Raw genomic sequence first — 21367 nt, 5'->3', positions numbered from 1 at the left:
GCAAATATAAGAAACACTGGTGTCCCAGAAGGGAAAGAGAGGCGTAAAGGGCTAGGAAGAGTGATTGAGGATATAATGAGAGAAAACTCCCCAATCTTATAAAAGACATAAATATACAAGTCAAAGAAGCCCAACAAACTCCACACAAAATAAATCCAAATAGGCCTTTCCCAAGGCACATACTAACCAGTCTGCCAAATGTTGAAAAGAAGCAGAAAATCCAGCAGCAAGAGAAAAACAATCTACTACATACAAGGGAAACCAAATAAGACTGAGTTCAGACTACTAAACTAGAACCATGGAGGTGAGAAGGCAGTGGTATGATATATTTAAGATCCTGAAAGAGAAAGACTTCCAGCCAAGAATTCTATACCCAGCCAAATTGTCCTTCAAAACTGACAAAGAAGTTTTCACAGACAAAGAAGTTCTGAAAGAATTTGTCAACAAGAGACCTGCCCTACAAAAAACACTAAAAGGTTTTCACAGACAAAGAAGTCCTGAAAGTATTTGTCAACACCAGACCAGCCCTAGAAGAAACACTAAAAGGAGTTCTGCCAGCTGAAAAAAAAGACAGCAGAGGGAAGTCTGGGGGAGGGCACAGAATTGAAAAGCACCACTAAGGGTAATTTAAAGAATACAAAGAGAAAGAGGGAAAAGAATATACAAATCTGACAAATAAAATAAAAAAGATAAGATGGTCAATTCAAGAAACTCATTTTCAGTAATAACTTTGAATGTTAACGGACTAAACTTACCAATTAAAAGATACAGATTGGCAGAATGGATTAAGAAACATAATCCAACTATATGCCACTTACAAGAGACTCATCTCATCTTAGATACAAGGACAAAAATAGATTGAACATGAAAGGTTGGAAAAAGATTTTCCACGGAAGTTGTAACCAAAAGAGAACAGGAGTAGCTATACAAATATCAGACAAAATAGATTTTAAAGGTTAATATATCATAAGAGACAAAGAAGGACACCATATTCTAATTAAAAGGTCAATTTACCAAGAAGATATTATAATCACAAATGTTTATGCTCCCAAACAAGGAGCTCCAAACTACATGAGATACACACTGGCAAAACTGAAGGGAGCAACTGATATTTCAACAATAATAGTAGAAGACCTCAATATACCACTCTCCTCTATAGATAGAACAACCAGACAGAAGATCAACAACCTGATAAATGAATTAGACCTAACAGACATATATAGGTCATTGAACCCCAAAACAGAAGGATATACATTCTTCTGTAGTGCTCATGGAACATTCTTCAGGATAGATCATATGCTGGGGCACAAAACAGGTCTTTATAAATTTTAAAACATTTATAAAGCATTTATAAAAATTATGCAAAGCACTTTCTCTGATCACAATGGGATGAAGCTGGATCTCAATAACCACCAAAGAATAAGAATATTCACAAATATATGGAGACTAAATAACACACTCTGAACCAACCAGTGGGTCAAAGAAGAAATTGCTAGAGAAATCAGTAGCTTTCTGGAGATGAATGAAAATAAGAATACAACTTATGGGAAGTGTCAAAGGCTGTGTTGAGAGGGAAATTTGTTGCCCTAAATACCTATATTAAAAAACAAGAAAGGGCAAAAATCAAGGACTTAACAGAACATTTGGAGGAACTTGAGAAAGAACAGCAAACTAACCCCAAAGCAAATAGGAGAAGAGAAATAACAAAGATTAAAGCAGAGATAAACAAATGGGAAAACAAAAGAATAATAGAAAGAATCGATAAAACCAAAAGTTGGTTCTTTGAGAAAATGAACAAAATTGATGGGACACTAGCAAGACTGACAAAGAAAAAAAAAAAAGAGAGGATGCAAATAAACAAAATCAGAAATGAGAAGAGGTGCGTTACCACAGACCCTGAAGAAATAAAAGAAATCAGTAGAGGATACTATGAACAACTATATGCCAACAAACTAGACAACTTAGATGAAATGGACTAATTTCTGGGAACACACAAACAAGCTACACTGACTCAGGAAGAAGTAGATTTCAACAAATCAATCACAAGTAAAGAGATTCAATCAGTCATCAAAAATCTTCCTACAAAGAAAAGCCCAGGGCCAGATGGCTTCACAGGGGAATTTCATCAAACTTTCCAAAAAGAACTAACACCAAAATCCTGCTCAAAATTGTCCAAAAAAATTGAGGAAAAAGGAACTGTACCTAATTCATTTTATGAAGCTAATATCATTTTACTACCAAAACCAGGTAAAGATGATAAAAGAAAGGAAAACTACAGGCCAATCTCCCTAATGAACATAGATGCAAAAATTCTCAATAAAATATTAGTAAATCAAATCCAACACATTAAAAGAATTATACACCATAACCAAGTGAGGTTTATACCAGGAATGCAACGATGGTGCAACACAAGAAAATCAAGTAATGTGATACAGCACATTAACAAATTAAAAGGGGAAAAAATCACATGATCATCTCAATTGATGCTGAAAAAGCATTCAACAAAATTCAGCATCATTTTCTCATAAAAACATTCCAAAAGATGGGAATCAATGGTAACTACCTCAATATGATAAAGGGAACATATGAAAGACCGATAGCCAGCATCATACTCAATGGAGAGAGACTGCAAGCTTTCTCCCTAAGATCAGGTACAAGACAAGGATGTCCACTGTTACCACTATTATTCATTACTGTGTTAGAAGTTCTAGCTAAAGCAATCAGGAGGACAAAGAAATAAAAGGCATCCAAATTGGAAAGGAAGAAGTAAAACTTTTATTATTTGTAGATGATATGATACTACCTAGAAGATCCTGAGAAATCTACAGCAAAGTTACTTGAGCTAATAAATTCAGCGAAGTGGCAGGATATAACATTAATGTGGAAAAATCAGTAACATTTCTATATACAAGCAATGACCTAGCTGAGGAGTCAGTTAAGGGAAAAATTCCATGCAAAATGACAACTAAAAGAATCAAGTACTTAGGAATGAACTTAACTAGGGATGTAAAGGACTTGTACACAGAAAACTACATAACATTGCTAAAAGAAATCAAAGGAGATCTAAATAGGTGGAAAGACATTCCCTGCTCATAGATAGGAAGGCTAAATATAGTTAAGATGTCAATTCTTCCCAAATTGATCTAAAGATTCAACACAGTACCAATCAAAATTCCAACAACCTACTTTGAAGATTTGGAAAAGCTAACGACCACATTCATCTGGAAGGGAAAGAGAACACAAATAGCTAAAGGCATCCTAAAAAAGAAGAACAAAGTGGGAGGATTAACACTTCCTGAGTTTAAAACCAATTATAAAGTCACAGTGGTCAAAACAGCATGGTACTGACACAAAAATAGAAGCATTGGCCAATGGAATTGAATTGAGAGTGCAGAAATAGACCACCAAATCTATGATCAACTGATTTTTGACAAGTCCCCCAAATCCTCTGAACTGAGACAAAACAGTTTTCAATAACTGGGCATGGAAGAACTGGATATCACTAGCCAAGAGAATGAAGGAGGACCCCTTTCTTATACCCTACACAAAAGTTAACTCAAAATGAATCAAACACCTAAATATGAGAACTAGCATCATAAAGCTTCTAGAAGAAAATGTAGGGAAACATCTTCAAGACCTAGTAATAGGAGGTAGCTTCCTAAACTTGACATCCAAAGCACAAGCAACAAAAGAAAAAATAGATAAATGGGAACTCCTCAAAATCAAATGTTTCTGTACCTCAAAAGACTTTGTCAAAAAGGTGAAGAAGCAGCCAACTCAATGGGAGAAAATATTTTGAAATCACATATTAGACAAAGGTTTAATTTCCTTTATATACAAAGAAATAATACAACTCAACAACAAAAGAACAAACAACCCAATTATAAAATGGGCTGAAGATATGAATAGGAATTTTTCTAAAGAGCAAGTACAGATTGCTCAAAAGCACACGAAGAGATGCTCATTTTCACTGGCTATTAGGGAAATGCAGATCAAAACTACAATGAGATACCACCTCATACCTATAAGAATGGTTGCTATTAAACAAACAGGAAACTATAAATGTTGGAGATGATGTGGAGAAACTGGGACACTTATGCACTGCTGATGGGAATGTAAAATGGTGCAGCCACTATGGAACATTGTTTGGCGGTTCCTTAGGAAACTAAATATCAAGTTGACTGAGACCCAGAAATAGCACTACTTGGTATATACCCAGAAGAGCTGAAAGCAACAACACAAACAGACATTTGCACACCGATGTTCATAGCAGCGTTATTCACAATCGCCAGAAGATGGAAACAAACCAAATGCCCATCAACAGATGAGTGAATCAACAAAATGTGGTATATACATATGACGGGATATTATGCAGAAGTAAGACAAAATGACATCCTGAAGCACATGACAAGATAGATGAGCCTTGAGGACATAATGCTGAGTGAAATTAGCCAGACACAAAAGTATAGATACTGTATGAGTCCACTTTTATGACCAGCATAAAGGCATAATCAGAGGCTTATAATGCAGAATATAGGGGACTTAGAGATACAGAGAAGCTAGAGATAGATGAACCATTAGCTATTGAGGTTGAACTCCAATGTAAGGGAATAGAATGGAGTAAGGTGGTTCTCTATTGGGTCTATAAGTAATATTAGAGATGGAAAGATCAAAGGTGATGGTGGAGTTATACCGAGAAAATAGAATTTAACAAATGAATATGAATGCTGAATCATTAAAATGTTATCTCTTTTAATCTCCAGTATTTTAGAGCAGCTAGAAACACAAACCTAAAATTGTGGAATTGCAACCAATGTCAAACTCTGAAATATGTTCTACAACTAATTATGGTGCTGTGTTTTGAAATTGATACCTTTTTTGTACGTATATGCTATTTTTCACACAAAAAAGAAGGGGAACAAGTCGATTGTGATGATAAAAAATATTTAAGCCTTCTAGCCTCCTATTATCTGTGACAGCTAGAAGGAAAAATCTGAGAAGATCATATGGTAGCCCATGACAGACTCTGGGATCTGTCTTGTAACTGCTTGTTGAAGAGTGCTTTGAAAACTATTGCTTTTTTTATTTCTTTGTTTTGTATATATGTTATACTATATGATAAAAAAAGGTAAAAAAAAAAAAAAAGAAAGGTCAATCTCATCTGGGGTTTCTCTGTCACATGAGAAGGCACAAGATGATGTCTGCTGGCCCTTCTCTCCTGGATTGGTTTCCAAAATAGCTCTCAGCTCCTGTGGGTCTTTTTGGCCTCTACTGGAGCATTTTCTTTCCTCAGGCATCTTTCACTTGGTTTGCATCTCTCTGCTCTGTATTGGTTCTGAGCTCTGTCTATGTTTTCTGCCTTTTATTCTCTTCACAGAGGACTCCAGTAAAAAGATTAGACTCATTTCAAATTGGGTATGTCACATCTCCATGGAAACAACCTAATCAAAAGGTCACACCCACAACAGGCCTGCACCCAGAAGACAGTATTAAAAGAACATGGCTTTTCTGAGGTACAGAACAGTTTCAAACCAGCACATCTCGGTATAGTGATTATACACATTTTACATATATGGGAATTGTGGCATAGAAAGGTAGAGTCACTCACCCAAGCAATGGAGCCTTATCTAAATATTCCCTATACTTTCTGTCTCCCAAGAAGCAAGGCAGAAAGAATAATTTCTCCTCTGTGTTCCTATAGACTCAGTTTGAGACATGGACTTTATTGCATCATGTTATGATGAGAGATTCATTTCAGTCCCATCAGCTAACTTGCGAGCTTGTAGAGGAGAAAGCCTGTGCATTGGTCATCTTTTCACCTCCCACTTAGCAGAATGACTGGATTACAACAGCTTCTCAATAAGTGTTTGTTGAATAAGTGAATTGGGGGAGTCTCCATTCAAAACTATCGTTCCTGGTGTCTTATTTGCCAGGCTGCTATGACAAATAGGAACAATGAGTTGACTGAACAGCAGTAATTTATTGGTTGTGGTTTGGAATACTAGAAGTCTAAAATCATGGTATCGGCAAGGTTATGCAGCATTCTGGTGCTGACTTGCCACAATTCTTGGGGTCCCTTCACTTGCATTTTTATGTGATCGCTCTCTCTTTGTGTCTATTCTTCCAATTTCTGCTGACTTCTAGTTCCTCTGTGTAGCTTTCTCTTTATAAGGTCTCCATTAATATGGCCTAAGGTCAAACCTGATTTAGTTGGTCACACCTTAACTAATAACGACATCTTCAAAAGTTTCTATTTACAGACAAACTCACTCATGGGAATGTGGATTAAGATTAAGAACATCTCTTGGAGAGGTACCTAATTTAATCTACCACCCCCTGGGGATGAAGGCAGACTCACCCTTGTGCCTAGTTGCCTTAGTGTATACACATGCATGTCCCGGCAGCATCTTCCACAGGAGGTCACCTAAGTCTAGTGGGGTTAACAGGCATTTAAAACCAGATCCTCTATATTTTGCTCTAACAAAAGCCATCAGTCATTTTTAAAACTATGTTCAACCTTTAAGCCCAGCAATTTCATTTGTAGGAGTTTATTCCAAGAATCATCATGGATATATGCCTGGAGGTTATAAATATAAAATATCTGTGGAGGCCAAGTATTGTGTGCAACGGTGGAGGGCGTGGGGTCAGTAGGTGGTGGGGACAGTGGCAAGCTAGGAAGGACCTGCTCGTTACTGTGATGTGAGGAAGGGATCCGGAGGAGTCCGACTCTGCTTTTCAATAGGACTCAGAAATCCCAATTTAAGAATATTGGACATGGTAGAGAGTAAAAATGGATTCCAATTTTTCCCCTCCCCCTAACTGTGCCCTTTGATAGAGGCCTCCCACACAGTACTCTGGGAGGGTCTTGTGACTTGCCTTGGCCAACAAGACATTTGCAACAAGGATGCATGCAGAGGCTTGAAAAGTGGTCACACACATTGGGGCTTGACTTCTTGCCTGGCCACCACTGCCAAGTGACCCCTGTTACCACCACCCAGTGAAGGCTGTGTGTGCCTGATGGATAGAGACAGACATGCAGCCCAGATACTCCGTTACTGCAGGCCTGTTCCTGCCATTTACCAGATATGTGAGATGTGGATATATGAGATCCTAGATCAGCCGAGCTGCCGGCTGACCAGAGGCATGAGCGAGCCTAGCAGAGGTCAGCAGCGTTGGCCCAGACCAGAAAAAAGGGGTAGCCGGCTAATCGAATTGCAGGCTAAACTAAACGGTTGTTTTAGGCCAATTCATTTTGAGGTCCTTTGTTATATAACTCAAGCTAACATAAAATTTAAATATGTTTAGAGCAAAAAAAACAGGGATCCAGCCCATTGTAACTTCTGAAGAATATAAAGATTTAGCACAAAGATTTCCTTGCAGCACTGTTTAAAATAGTGAAAAAGCAACAACAACCTAAAGGTGCCTCTGCAGAGAACTGGTTAACAAATGATAGCACATTCATATGTTGCAAAAGGATGCCACCACTAAAATGGATGGATTTTTTAGAAGAGTAGCAACAGGTCGGAGTATCAATTCTTTTTAATGTGCCACCAAATTTCAATGAGCACATTATAGAAAGGGAGTACGGTGCTGGGTGGACCACACAGCGCAGTGTAGAGGGCACTACATCTGGCTGTAAGGAAGAGATAAAAAGCAAACTATGTTTGTGGGAATGCACTAAACTTTGCTTTTTGAGGATTGAAGAAGTGCATCGTTGGGCCAGGAAACAGCTCAGCTCTACTCAAACAATATCGTCCTAAAGGAGGATCAAGCAAAAAGTGGAATCTTGGTGGATGTTTTATCAGTAGAGACATTGTTAGACTTAGTATTCCATGTCTTTGAATCTCTTCACATGTGCTGCCAAAAATTATAGACTTGAAAGTGTGCTCCAAACACAAAGGATATCGACAATCACTAGTTTAGGAAAATCTATAATGATATGGAAATATATGTTAAATAAAAAAACTAAGAGTAAAATAGCTGTAATTGTAATTCTATTTTTGTTATAAAAAGAATATACACCCAGGTTCACTTCCTGGTGCTTATCTATTAAAAAAAAAAAAGAATATACAGGCACAGGGAACTAACCAGAGGATATAGACCGAAACTAGGATATAACAGTAGTTCTCTTTGGAAGATGGGAGTAGAAGTAATTTTATTTTCTTATTCTTGCACATAGGTATTTTGTCAAACTACTATAATAAACATGCACCATATCTTCACTGAGAAAATTTAAGGAAGTTGTATTTTTTTAACTTAGGGGGCACGATTTCTTGCACATACATACAAGCACACACCCCAAACCAAAGTGGAGTAAGCCTTTTTTCTTTTTTTTCTATCATCTATCTATCTGTCTGTGTATCTATCTCTTTGCTTTTGCCAGTGCCTGCAAATATTTTGCCACATTGTTACACTTGTTCAGAATTTTATTGGGGGTAGGCAGTCTCTGGAACTGAAGAATCTTCTCCTATGCAAAAGTGTGTGGATCCCTTGTATGCACAGATTCTCTTGGGAGGTAGGAGATGCCTTATAGCATCACTCCTCAGAGTCCTAGGTAAAAACAAGGTAGTTTATCTTATATGTTTTGCTCTTCCACTCTGTAAATCTGCAAGAATGTGAACAGGCCCAAGCCATTTCTGCTGCCATCTGATGGTGAAGACACTCTTTCATTAAGGGTGACAGGTCAGATCTCTCTAATGGCCCGCTGCCCTGCCTGCCCTGCCCATCCCAGGCTCCTCCTTCGTAATGGTCTCTCTCTGCTGACAGAGCACAGAGGAGCTTTTGTGCATGATCAATTCCTTATGAATGGTGGGGAAGATGACCCCGCCAACCATAAGAACCCACTTCTAAAATGTAATTTAGTCACATGAGCAGAATCCAGCTATATTCAGTCATCCATAAATGTGACTCTGGTGAGAATAAAAGCTAGGAAACTCAGGGAAGAATAGCGAAGTAACAAGACTAAGCCTCAAAATACAGGAACAGTTTATTGAAAATGCTACCGGAGTACCGTCTATCACTGTGGGTGCAGTGATGTGGCTAAAAGTGTGAGAACTCTGCAAGATAATGAATTATTGGCTGGGCTATGAAATAGAAAATTAGAGCTGATAAGGCCAGTAGACTTTGATCCATTCAACCACACTTTGACCTGTTTGTAGATGGATAAAAGAATGAATTATGAAATAACTGATCTTTTTAATTAAGGACAATGGTTCCAGACATCTGAAAGGACATTATCAACACACCATCATCTTTTCTGAGCACCCACATCATGTTCAAAGCTACCATTCCACATCCTTATGGAGAAAGGTGAAAAGCACAATTTTTTCACTTTTGAAAAAGTTCTTAGGTGAGGATTAGGAAATAAATTTCCTAGTCATTAAAAGGACGAATCACAGATTAGGAATGTTCACATCTCCCTCTCTTGACTGGACTCATGGTAAACTTAATAAAGTCACATCACAACCACACTTTAAAGCTTAGCAAGAAAGGTGGCAATAGCAGTTCCTCTTTACAGCAGCCTCAGCTTCGGCCACTACTCAGCTTTGTCTGTGAGCCCCAGGTTTAGATATATTTGCAGCTACTGTTTCCTGAAAGTTAAATTTGGGCCCTGCTCTGGATGAGCTCTTGGTATATACATGTCTGCCTTTAACCATCACAAAAGTCCTGGAGGAGCGTACAATCATTTCCCTAGTCTACAACGAGGAAAATGAGGTTTAGAAAGGTTAAGTAACTTGTCCAAGGTGGCAGAGCTAGTAAGGGGAAACCAGAACTCATGCTTCTTAGATAAGCATGTAAGAGAGGCAGGAGAGGAAGCAGGGGTTGGAAAGGGTTGATCAGACCACCGCATTAAAGATACATTCTAACTCCTTCACCCCTGGCTGATCACTGATTCTCTTTACAGACCAAAGCTAACCGCTCCTGCTTACCTACCTCATAGGAATGCTGTGAGGTCCAGATAAGATCACACAAATGAAAAGCCTTATAGACAATAAGGCATTTTGCAAACACTGTGTGTTGTGGTGAGTAAAAGGACACAAGACTGCACCATACTCCTCAGGAGCACAACACTTCACTCATCATGGCTTCAATTGAAAGACCACATCCCCTTTTGTCTCCCAACTAAATCCTTTAAATAAACTGCATAGGATTTTCTTAAGCAATCTTATAAAGATGAAGGGCTCAGGTATGCATGCTAGTACTTGAATTGGTAAGGAGATTTAGTGTCTCAAATTTAATACAGACATTCTGCCTGAGTTATTTATCTTGCATGAAGAAAGCAATAATTTCATTGTCACTATCCATTACATTCCAAAGAAATGATTACTGTAATTTTCCATCCTTAATCTATGAAATACAAGCATAAGGGAAAAAAGCATTCTCATGAAAGGGACACATTATATATAGTAATACACATTTTATTATCATCATCCATATTAATAGCAAAGCCCACAGTTCAGTTTCCAGGCAACATAAAAGTGGACGTTTTATGTTTAGGACACCTGCATGTAATGTGACAAACACTTTTTTTTAAAGCTGCTATGATGTACCAGTTCTTTAAAAGGCAACCACACAAAACTACACAATTACACATAATCCTTGAGCAATTAAAAACAATGATTCGTGGGGCCAAGGTGGGAGATGTACTGAGTAACCCAGCCTTTCAAGTAATGCCAGGTGGAAACCCTGTTGTCTCCTTCCATCTAAGAATCACTAAAAACAAAGACTCCTTTAAAACCACCACCTGCTCGGAGCAGCAATCAGGAGCCGGCACAGAAGGCCTGGGGACGGGGGCGCCGTCACTCCAGCATGTGCCGCAGCACCGAGCCGTCCACCTCGGTGGCCTTGAGACCCTCGTGCAGGCTCTGGAGCGTGGCCCGGCTCCCGCAGCGCTGGCGCCAGCGCACGAAGGCCTCCACGATCTGCGACTGCACGTTGTGCGGGTGGTTGGCCTTGCAGCGGTACACGTCCGCCGGTGACAGGCCCAGCGACAGCACCACGGGCTCCCACTCGGCGCCCAGCCGCTGGGCCAGCCGGTTGATCTGCCGGTCCGAGGGGGTGCTGTTGAGGAGGTGGGCGGGCACTGCAGCCATCCCGTCGTCTAGGGAAGAACGAGACAGAAAGGCGCGGTGAGTATGCAAGCACATCATCTGGGGGCAACACCAGGGAATGGCGGGAGAAGCAGACAGAGGCACGGGCCACCTTTTCCTGGACTCTTGGGGATGGCTTCGTACAATGCCATACAAAGTGATTAAGAAATGGAGTGTGGTGTCTATGCTAATGCTTATTACAGAAAAGTTAGGAACAAAAAAATAAAAATAACTAGGAATCCCCCCAGAGAAACCCATGATATTTTGGTCTATTTTCTTTCAGTTCTTAATATATAAAACGTACATTTAGGATCACATTGTACACACTACTTTGAAACATGCCTTTTCTCACTTCAATATGTTTTATCAGAGGGGCCAAGCAAGGTGTTCTAGGAAACGCAGGAATGCTGCACGCCCCCAGCACCCTGTGGCGCTGGTCTGTGGGCCCAGGGACAGGCTTGATCCAAAGGCTGTGACCACTGGGCTCCGCAGGGGTGGCCAGTACTGGCAGGTAGTGGGCAGAACCAAACAGCCACTCTCTTCTGATAAACTTAAACTTGAACTACCAAGAAAATATGCAGTTTCTAACAGAACAGGAACCGAAGACCTGCTGAACAAAACAAAACAAAACAAAATGTAGAGGCCGAGCTAGCAGGAAATGAAGAGAGCGATTTCCGTTAGCCACATAGGCCACTAGAGTCGAGTTTCCAAGCTGGCAGAGCCCAGAGAGGAAAAGAAAGCATGTGCTGCAGAGGGGCAATGAGAGAACCTGACCTTCCACTTGCTAAACTAGAATCCGGTCTCCCTAAGGCTCGTGGGTAGGATGCCTGACATTGAGGAAGTGATCATAAACCTGCTGAGCATAAGCAGTGGCAGGTGCACCTAACCTAGTTCTTATAGTGCAAAGGCCCTGAGGCAGGTGAGCATAGCACATTCAAGGAAGAGAAAGTTCACAATGGCAAATGTTCAAAGATTGAGAGAGTATCCAAATATCCGACATTATGGTAATCGGTTAGGCCAGGACTAAAAGACAGTTTTTCTGGTTCAGACATTTGTAGGATAGATATAGCACAGTGTACTCCACCTCCTGTCCATCAGCATCACAGGGATTTGGGCCATTCTCACCAGTGCACAGTTTTGATTTATGAATTTAATAATAAAGCAAAAGGCATCCTATTAGAATGGCTAAAGTTTTCCACTGCAAATGCCTTTAGCCTCTAGGCAGTTGCCAAACACCTTAGGCATGAACTGGAAAACTACTGTCAAGGACTCTTGTATTTGTCAACACTGCAACTTTTTTTCTAATGACCAAGAAGCTACTGACCAAAATTTTATATTAATTGTAATGATTTTATGGTTTTCAAAAATATGGACTTGTTAAAAATTCAAGCAACACACACACAAAAAAAGTCCAAAGAAGAAAGCAGTAAGTCATCCAATACACCCACCATTGTATTTACAGTTGGTGAATATCATTCTGGATATCTCTTTGTGCACACATTCTCTTAGAAAAATAGGTAGATGGCAATGATTTCATTACAAATTATTATATAATAGCCTTTTTCTAATAAGAGCTATTAAATTTGCTTTAATTAACATATTTGCTTTATTTTGCTTAAATTTAACAGGAGGAAAAGAAGTAGATTTGACACTATATGGCTTTCTGACCTGCAGTTAAACACTTTTTTTTTAAACACAAAAGATTTAACATTAGGGGGAAAGAAGATTATTAAAACCTAAGAGACTACATATTTTCTTATTAATGCTCTATAATTAACACAACATTTCTTCTCCCTTTCTTCACATTTTCTGACTTTTGTTGCTTATATCATTCTTAGTTTATCCGGGTGCATAATATTTACACTCTCTTCTGTAAACCATAATCCTCTCAGTTGGTTACCCTTAAGACTGTACTATAATGGTTTAAATGCTCACCCATGGCTTTTGTGGTAGTTATTATTTTTTTAACCAAGGCTCTTCTACTCCTGAGTTTGTTGTTTCAATTTGAATAAGAGTCAATTTCTTCTTAGGGTGGTTTTCTCAAGAAATGTTCATGGGTACTATATTCCCTAACTTCCTTTAGGTCCAGGCTGTCTGCTTATTGCCTTGACTCTTGATAATGACAATATTTCTAATAATAATACTTGTATAGTTATATTACTTTAATATTTTATATTATTTTGATATCATAATTAAGAATTATAATATAATTTTCATAATTTATTCCCCTTACATATTGCTCATATTTTATGGTGAGGAATATTGGTGTAGAGAATTTTGATCAGTCTTCATTTTGTGTAGCTTGCTTTTTCTTTCTGGAGATACTACAACTTTAGACCAGGGCATATATATCTTTGTCATTTTATATCTGCTTTTCCAGGTATGCTGCATGATCTTGTAACCAAGAAATTAAGAGTTAACAAATAATTATGATAACTGAATCATTTCAAAGATGCCCTTTTCTTACTTTCTAGTATATTTTAGCATAGTCAAAAGGAAATACCTGGAATTACTGAAACCCACTGAACTGTAACCCAGATGCCTGGATCTTTGATTATGATTCTATAACTATATAACCTTTCTTTTGTGATTTTAAAAACCTCGTGACTGGCCCCACTTGTACCCCCTTATCTTATTTTACAACTTTGGAGTCTTATGCTCATAAGGACAGCCCCTAATGTTTGTTAATGAAGGAACTCAAGTCAGCCCAGAGCTGACCCTCACAAATAGCTCAGCTATCTGAACGAAGCTAGATCTAATCAAACTTGGCCTACCCAACATGTGCAGAAGCTTAAACTTTAAACCATAAGTGAGCTATACCTCATCATAATATTAAAAATCATTCACATCATCATGTTAAGGCTGCCATTTTCTTACATAGTTTCTGTGATTCAGCATGTAATCAATCTGTGCATGCTCAACCATCAGACCATCTCCAACTTCATCATCTAGAGCCATCATTCTCATTATCCTAAAACCTGCCCATCTTTTGATACTATAAAATTTTTAGCTACTGCAGTTCAGCAAGACAGATTTTAGGCCCACAGACCATTTGTTCTCCTCACTTCATGTGGCTATACACTCTCCCCTTTGAACCCCAGTGTCTGGATTGGCATCCATGTGCCTCCGGTGGAGAACCTGAGTTGGATCCACAACAACCTTCTGACCAAAGATCCAGTTCCTCCATCCTCTCAAAAGATAAATCATTCCAGGTTATAGTTCTGCATTCTCTTTCTGCTCTCCACTAGATGGCTTTGCCTAGTCTCTGTGGCCATCCTCTCCTCTTATCGCTTTAGTTCCCTTCCTGTGATTATCTTACCCCCTCACCCCCTCCATGCCATTCCTTTGACTTTCAGCCATTTCTATTCTGATTTTCCCTGATTCCAATCCATTTATTCACCTTGTGTGGTGTTTTCATTCTCAGTTTCAACCTATCTTTAAAAAAATCCCATTCTGTTATTTTATCATGACTTCATTTTAAAATGTTTCCCCCAGATGCACACTGAGTCTTCTATAGCATGAAGTACTACTAATAGGTTGAGTTTTCTTACACTGGGTTTTCTTTATGGCCAGATTGGTTGTATGTTTAGTTTTGCAAGATATGTTCCTTTCATTCATTCCTGTACTGTAGCATCTTCACTTAGCTGTCATTATACTTATCTTCATCTTGTTTGCACTTCACATGAACATCTCTGTCCAGACCAGTTCTGTTTGCTCTGTTATAGGAGTTGATATATCCATGACACTCTCCTCACTTTTTATGGGACCAGCGGCCTTTCTCCCCATTAATACAGTTTGAACTATTAATACAGTTTGAAGTTGACTGTGGATTTCCATTCACTTGGCTGCAGCCTGAGTTACTGCCCTGGAAGAGAGGCAGGACTCACTGGGCCTGTCCTTGCTGGGGGTAGGGAAGTTATGCTTTGTTCTCTTTTTTGGAAGCTACTTACCTGTCTTATACCAGAGCCTGCTTTGCCTAGCCAGGGCACACACATTAGTTTGGTCTCCTTCCCCTAACCAAGCACAGAAGACAACCTGCTCTGGGTCATCTTTCTTTGTTGAGGGTTTTTCTTGGTATACACCAAGGCTTGTGGACTTACTTCCTCAGCCAGTAGGATTGATTGAATTTTGTCACTCCCCAAAAAATGCTCAAGTCCTAACTCCTGGTCTTGTGAATGTAAGCATATTTGTAATCAGAATTTTTGAAGATGATATTAGTTAAGAAGAGGACAAATTGGATTAGGATGGGCCTCAATCCATTATCACTGGTGAAATTTGGGCACAGTAAGACAGAGACAGAGAGACAGCCATGTGATGAGGCAGACAAGCCAAGGAACACCATGGATTGCCAGTCACCCACTGTAACTAAGAAGTCAAGGGAAAGGAAAGGCATGGATTCTCCGCTTTAAGAGGACATGCCCTGCCAACACCTTGATTTCAGAATTCTAGCCTCCAGAACCATAAACTAATACATTTCTGTTCGTTAAGCCAACTATTCTGTGATACTTTGTTACAGCAGCCATGCAAACCAGACAATCAGCTTCCTTCACACTCATCTGTATCAGTGGACATGCTCAGAATTTTATACCTCAGCTTCTTTCTCCTTTCCTTCTTTCCTTCTGAGCAGTCAGGGTGGGGTGGTTCTTTCCTTGTCTATCACTGTTCAAAGGACATGGTATAAAACTATAATCTGGTTTTTTGTTTGAGTGTTACTGGTGGATTTGGGACTAGGTTAGTTTTTGTCTTTAATTGCTTTTGATTCATTTTATTGGATTATGGGGGGGGAATATCTTTGGTCTTGCTACAGTGTCATCATTCTCTCTGACTCCTGTCCACTTATTAATGCAACATATGCTTGGGTCAATTATTTGGAAATGTGGGCAGATTTTGCTCTCATTCTTTCATACTTTCAAGGACACATGCCCCTTATATAAGGCCAAGTATCTGGGAGCCATGTCTTTGGATATTGGTGCAACAAAGAAAACTGGCACACAAGCACTGCTTCCCCAAAAGCAAATCAAATCCTTCAAACTGATGCCTGTACCTGTAAAAAAAACAATATGGGTGGTTTCTGCCATTTGACCTCTATTTGGAAAAGCAGCTTCACAGGGGCCTTTCAACTTGTGAATTCTGCTGAATACAAAGTTACTTTAAAATGAGAGTCCTGAGATGTTGATTCCCAAGTGTATACTACATAAAATTAGGTCAAACTTCCCGGTGCCTGCCCATGCAAAAAAAAAAATTAGGTCAAGTATAAATTAATTCAATTTGTGGCCATCTAGCCTCTGTTTCCCAAGCTCAATGTGCACTCCACTAGTGGAATACTAGATAATATCACATGGATGAGAATTTTGTAAAAATTTCCTATTCAATTCCTACTGCATTTGGAGTCAGATCTAAATATTAAGATATCTATTTTAATAATATTAGGAAAAAGTATAAATAGCATTTCAAATCCATGATTACAAGGATAAAGGTAAAAAAAATGAATAAATTTAAAGAAAAGCATTATACTGGTAGCACAGGTCAGACACAGATATGGCAAAAATTATACAGGTAGAACCCAAATGACTGAAGTTTGGGTTCAGTGTTGCTCAATAAGTGTACCATTGGCACTTCAGACAGGGCAATCGATTGTGCAGGGTTGTCCCCAGTCACTGCTGTAGCGCCTTCAGCATCCCTGGCCTGCACTCAGTGCTAGTTATACCCCCACCCCATTCCAAGCACACGTATCCACATACCCTGGGGTAGGCAGATCCAACCCAGTCAGGAACCAACACACAGTGTGGCACAAGAATGACCACTCTGGTTTTAAATACCTTAAGCAGAAATTTACCTTTTTTTACTCAGTGAAGTTAAAACTCATCAGTTTCTAAAGCAACAACATACTCTGAGCATCTACTGCAATAAAACCAAGAATGCGCATGAACAGTCCACACCCTCACCCCTACCGCCCTTCCCAGCTCCTTCCCTGTGGTCGCTCCAGGAATGAAAACAGTGTAATGTTCCCCCTTCCTTCTCCAACTATTTACTCTTCCTCACACCTAAAAATCTCCTTTTCAACTCCTACTGCATTTGGAGTCAGATCTAAAATTCCACATGTAACTTTCCTATGTTTCAGATGTGTCATTGCTGTCTCCTAAGCTCCTTGGGACACAGACCATGTCTTCTACTCCTGCAATCTCCTCTCCCAACATACGGCCCCTTGTTGAGCAAAAAGTGCACTGTTCAAAGAACTGATGATATTCCCAAAACAAAAAGATCCTCCAAATCAAGTTTCTGACTTTTGTTTGTTTGTTTGAAAGTAAAGCCATCTCTCTCACAAATCTTTGTGCGGAAAGAACTCCTTGGGCTGCTCCTGCTGGGAGTAGGTTCTCTGACTGAAGAGAGTCCCATCTGGTCAACCTCCTCCTATTTACCCTGAACCCTGTGGTATGTGCCCACCTTAAAGGTGACCTGTGAAGAGAAATTATGCATGGTTCAAAAGCACAATTCAGAGGCTGAAGGCCAAGGCCTAAAGAAGAGGCAGAGTAGTCAGGTACATGACTGTAGGAGAGTCAGGTAAGCCTACAGTCAGGGGTCTAGGATAAAGAGAGGTTTCTTAATCTAAAACTCCGTTTCTAACATCAGTTATGTTGCAGTATTAGTGGAAATAGCATAAGCACACTTGAGTTCTTTATAAAAGTGACTGTGTTGGAAACAGGATAGCAATTTTAAGAACTGAGTACAATGGCTTTGAGGAGAAATCTCTTTGGCTGAGGGGTTGGCTGCCTAGAAAGAAAAGAAAAGCACCTTGAAAAGAAAACTAATTAGACTTCTTTGTTCTGACATAATCACAAAGAACAATCTAGCCCTCACAGACAGGTGGAGAAATATACTGTCTCATCTCCCTACAACTGATTCCCAGAATGATGAGGTGATGTCCCACTTCAAATAACAAGACCTTGCTGCAAAGTACAAATAAATTTTACATATCGTAAAATATGTAAAATGTGACTCAACTATCAAACCTGTGGAAGGCCAACAACAAAACTGTTTGCAGTAATTGAATTTTCACTGAATTAAAAGGGTAGGAAGTAGGGTGAGTACAGCTCTGGATTAACAATATGAATCTGTTATCTAAATCTGAATCTGCCACCAGCTAGGCATATGACTTGGGGTATGTCATTTAGTCTCTCTCAGACTATTTGCGCATTTGTAAAAGATCACTTAGATGATTTTCAAGATCTCGTTTAGATATATCATGGTATACTATCTTTTTTAAAAAGCAGTTTTGTTATTTTCTGCAGGCAGAACTTATATTTTTAGATTCCTCATTAAATCAACAATTATTCACTTATTAAATCACTTTTTTGGAGGGGGGTTAGTAATGGCTTTATATTTTTTTCTGCTTTTCAAGACCATACCTGGAAACTTATCCTTCCATAGCAAAAAAGGTAAGATAAATATTGGTATAATAATTTTCTTCAAAACAACATTAAAACTTCAAAAGTTCATTTGACAGTTTGCTGGACCACTCTTTCTTATAGAACATTTACCACATGGATGAATCAGTTTACCATTCATCCTGCTCCTTGGACATGCCAGTGATCCCCGAACCTTAGGGCCAGGCACCAGCTGTTCCCTCTTCCTGGAATACTCTTCTGTTAACTCCCTCCATCAGATGTGCCCTTCTCAATGCAGACCAATCTGACCACCCTATTCACAATCACAACTCCTACTCGTCTTTGTGATCCCCCCTTATATACTTAATGATAAGTGGATATCTTATGTACATGTCATCTTCCAACATTTCCATAATGTATATATGTATTATGTTTATTTTTGCTGTCTACCCCTCATCCCATATACTCATCCCTGCTAGAATATAAACTCCTTACAAGCAGAGGAACTTTGTTGGTTTTGTTTAATGATGTGTCCCAGACACTCAGAATAGTGCCTACAACATAGCAAGCACTCAATAAATATTTGCTGGATAGATGAATGAAGTACAAGGATTAATTCATTAAAATACAACACAGAATCCATTCAGCTCTGGTCCCTATGCCTTAGCTATGGTGTTACCAGGTGCTCCTACTTGTGCTTGACTTAGCATTTAAAAAGCAAAGAAATTACGTTGCATGATCTCAGAATTTATAGAAAATAAAAAAGCAGTTGACTCCATAACAGTAAAATAGTGTCAACGTTAGGGGTAGGCTGCTACCCTTGAATTGGACCGCAGTAAGTTCTCTCCTCCCATACCTATTATTAATTTGAAAAGAGTTGGAAAGATAGACAGACCCCCAGGATGGCTTCTGGGTAAATATGGCAGAATGAAAGGGACATTATGTAGGAAAAATTGACAAAAAGAAACCTACAAAAATCCACAGTCCCCAAGGAATAAGAGAAATTATTTTGTGTCATAGAACAATTTAACAAGAACATAGTAGGAACAGGAATATAATAAAACAAGGACTATTTTAATTATGAGATGATCAAATAACAAAATGAGAGCAAAAAGAAATTTGCTCTGCTAGCGTGATAAACTGAGGACCAAAACAGCATCATAATGAAACTAAGAAATAAATTAGAAACACCAAGGAACAGAATTAACATGATTCAAAATAAAATTACTATATTCAGAAGAAAGGCAGAAAACTAAAGCAATCAAAGAAAAAAATGATAGATGTGGAGGAGAGAAAAATATAGCCCATTAAAAGGTTAACAGGCATCCCTGAAGTAGAAAATCTGGCTCAAGTATTCAAGCTCTAATACTAGAAAATATCCCTAAAATTTATAAGCAACAGAATCCCTAAATCAAAAGAGTATACTATACTTAAGGAAAAATTGATATAGAACAATCAACTGCAAAGCATATCCTAGTTAAATTATGAATTTCCAGGATAAAGAAATCATTCTTTAAGCAAAAAATGTTAATTACCTACAAGGTGCAAAGGTCAGTCAAATGTTTCAACTGAAATTTTAAATGAAAAGAGAATGAAGCAGAGATTTCTGGGGTAATGGTAGACTAGGGAGCTCCAGGACTCAGTCCTTCCACCAAAACAATTATTAAACAGTTAGAAACTGTCTGAAATAACTATTTTGAAACTCCAGAGGCCAGAAAAATACTGTAAAAAGCATCCAGGGAGGAGTAGGAGGAAAAGGTTGATAAATTATGGTAAAGAGCAGTAAAATCTTCTCTCTACGCAGCAGTTACAGCACCTGTCCCCGACTCTCGCAGCAGCTACAGCACCTGTCCCCGACTCTCGACTCTCGCAGCAGCTACAGCACCTGTCCCCGACTCTCGCAGCACACCACTAGGAGTCCAGCTACTGGCTAGCAGCTGGTGACAGAAAGGAACATAAAGTCCTGTTCTTCGAGAACAGGCATGGGCATGGCAGGCACTGATCATGGCTTTTGATTAGCGAATTTGGATCACTGGAGGCCTCACTCTGAGAGCAGCTATTGTATCAACCCGCCCAGGAAAAAGGTGGTGGTGGCCATTGTTTGAACCTGCCCCTGACAGGGGCAGAGGCAGTGGAGATTTAACGACACTGTGCTTCCTCAGGGCTGCAGGGGATGGTTAACTGAAGGGCTGCATTTCCTAGGCAGGCCAGAAAAGCTGAGCTTTGGGGAACTGTTGGAGAAGTTCTTGGCACCCTTCCTGATTCCCTCCAAGGGCATTTTAGAAATAGTCTGCACCCACTTTGTGGGTCCCCAGGCCTTTCTTCCAGAATTTGTCTTCCAGGCAAAAGCAGTTTGAGACAACAAAATGAGTATAAAAAACTACAGAAGGAGACAGTCTGGAACAAAGTCCCGCTAGCTTCAAACACCTGGGAGAGGAAGATCTGTCTCCTGGGAAACAAGGGACAACCAAACTCCTGTAAACAGAGGAACCAAAAAACACTAACCTAAAGACCAGGACAAGACAGAGGCCAGAAAGAAACAGAAAATCCTGAACACTGCATTTACCTTAGGCAGACCTTCTCAATAGGAAAGCTGAGACATGAGAGAATCTTTGTCTTTTCACCAGCTGGTTACAAGACCAAGAAACACTTAACTCAGAAAATTACTCCTAGAGTTAACATGTAAAAATGTTTAAAGGTACAGTGCGTAACAAAAGAGAAGAGGAAGAGAAAAAAAACAGGAAATGATAACCCATTCAAAGGAAGAGGACAGAAATTAAAAAAAAAAAAAAAAACCAATGAAGAAGATGAGAATGTGGGCATACTTAAAAAAAGGCCTTTAAAAAACTGATCTTAAAAATGCTCAAGTAGATGAAGGAAAATACAGAGAAA

At 39.2% G+C, this 21367-nt stretch overlaps 1 protein-coding gene across 3 annotated transcripts in view; it reads right to left on the bottom strand.

Annotated features, from left to right (window-relative positions):
* Window positions 1-10397: 10397 nt before the first annotated feature.
* Window positions 10398-21367, bottom strand: part of CRADD (CARD and death domain containing adaptor protein) — a 262555-nt gene continuing 251585 nt past the window's right edge. For all 3 annotated transcript variants that reach the window (XM_077111609.1, XM_077111608.1, XM_077111610.1), the window contains exon 3: window positions 10398-11101. In XM_077111609.1, the coding sequence (XP_076967724.1) occupies window positions 10800-11101 (302 nt within the window). In that variant the 3' untranslated portion in view covers window positions 10398-10799. The remainder of the gene's footprint in view (window positions 11102-21367) is intronic.

This window comes from Tamandua tetradactyla, chromosome 7 (genome assembly GCF_023851605.1).
Source record: "Tamandua tetradactyla isolate mTamTet1 chromosome 7, mTamTet1.pri, whole genome shotgun sequence".
NCBI lineage: Eukaryota > Metazoa > Chordata > Mammalia > Pilosa > Myrmecophagidae > Tamandua > Tamandua tetradactyla.
This window is presented reverse-complemented; position numbering and strand designations above follow the sequence as displayed.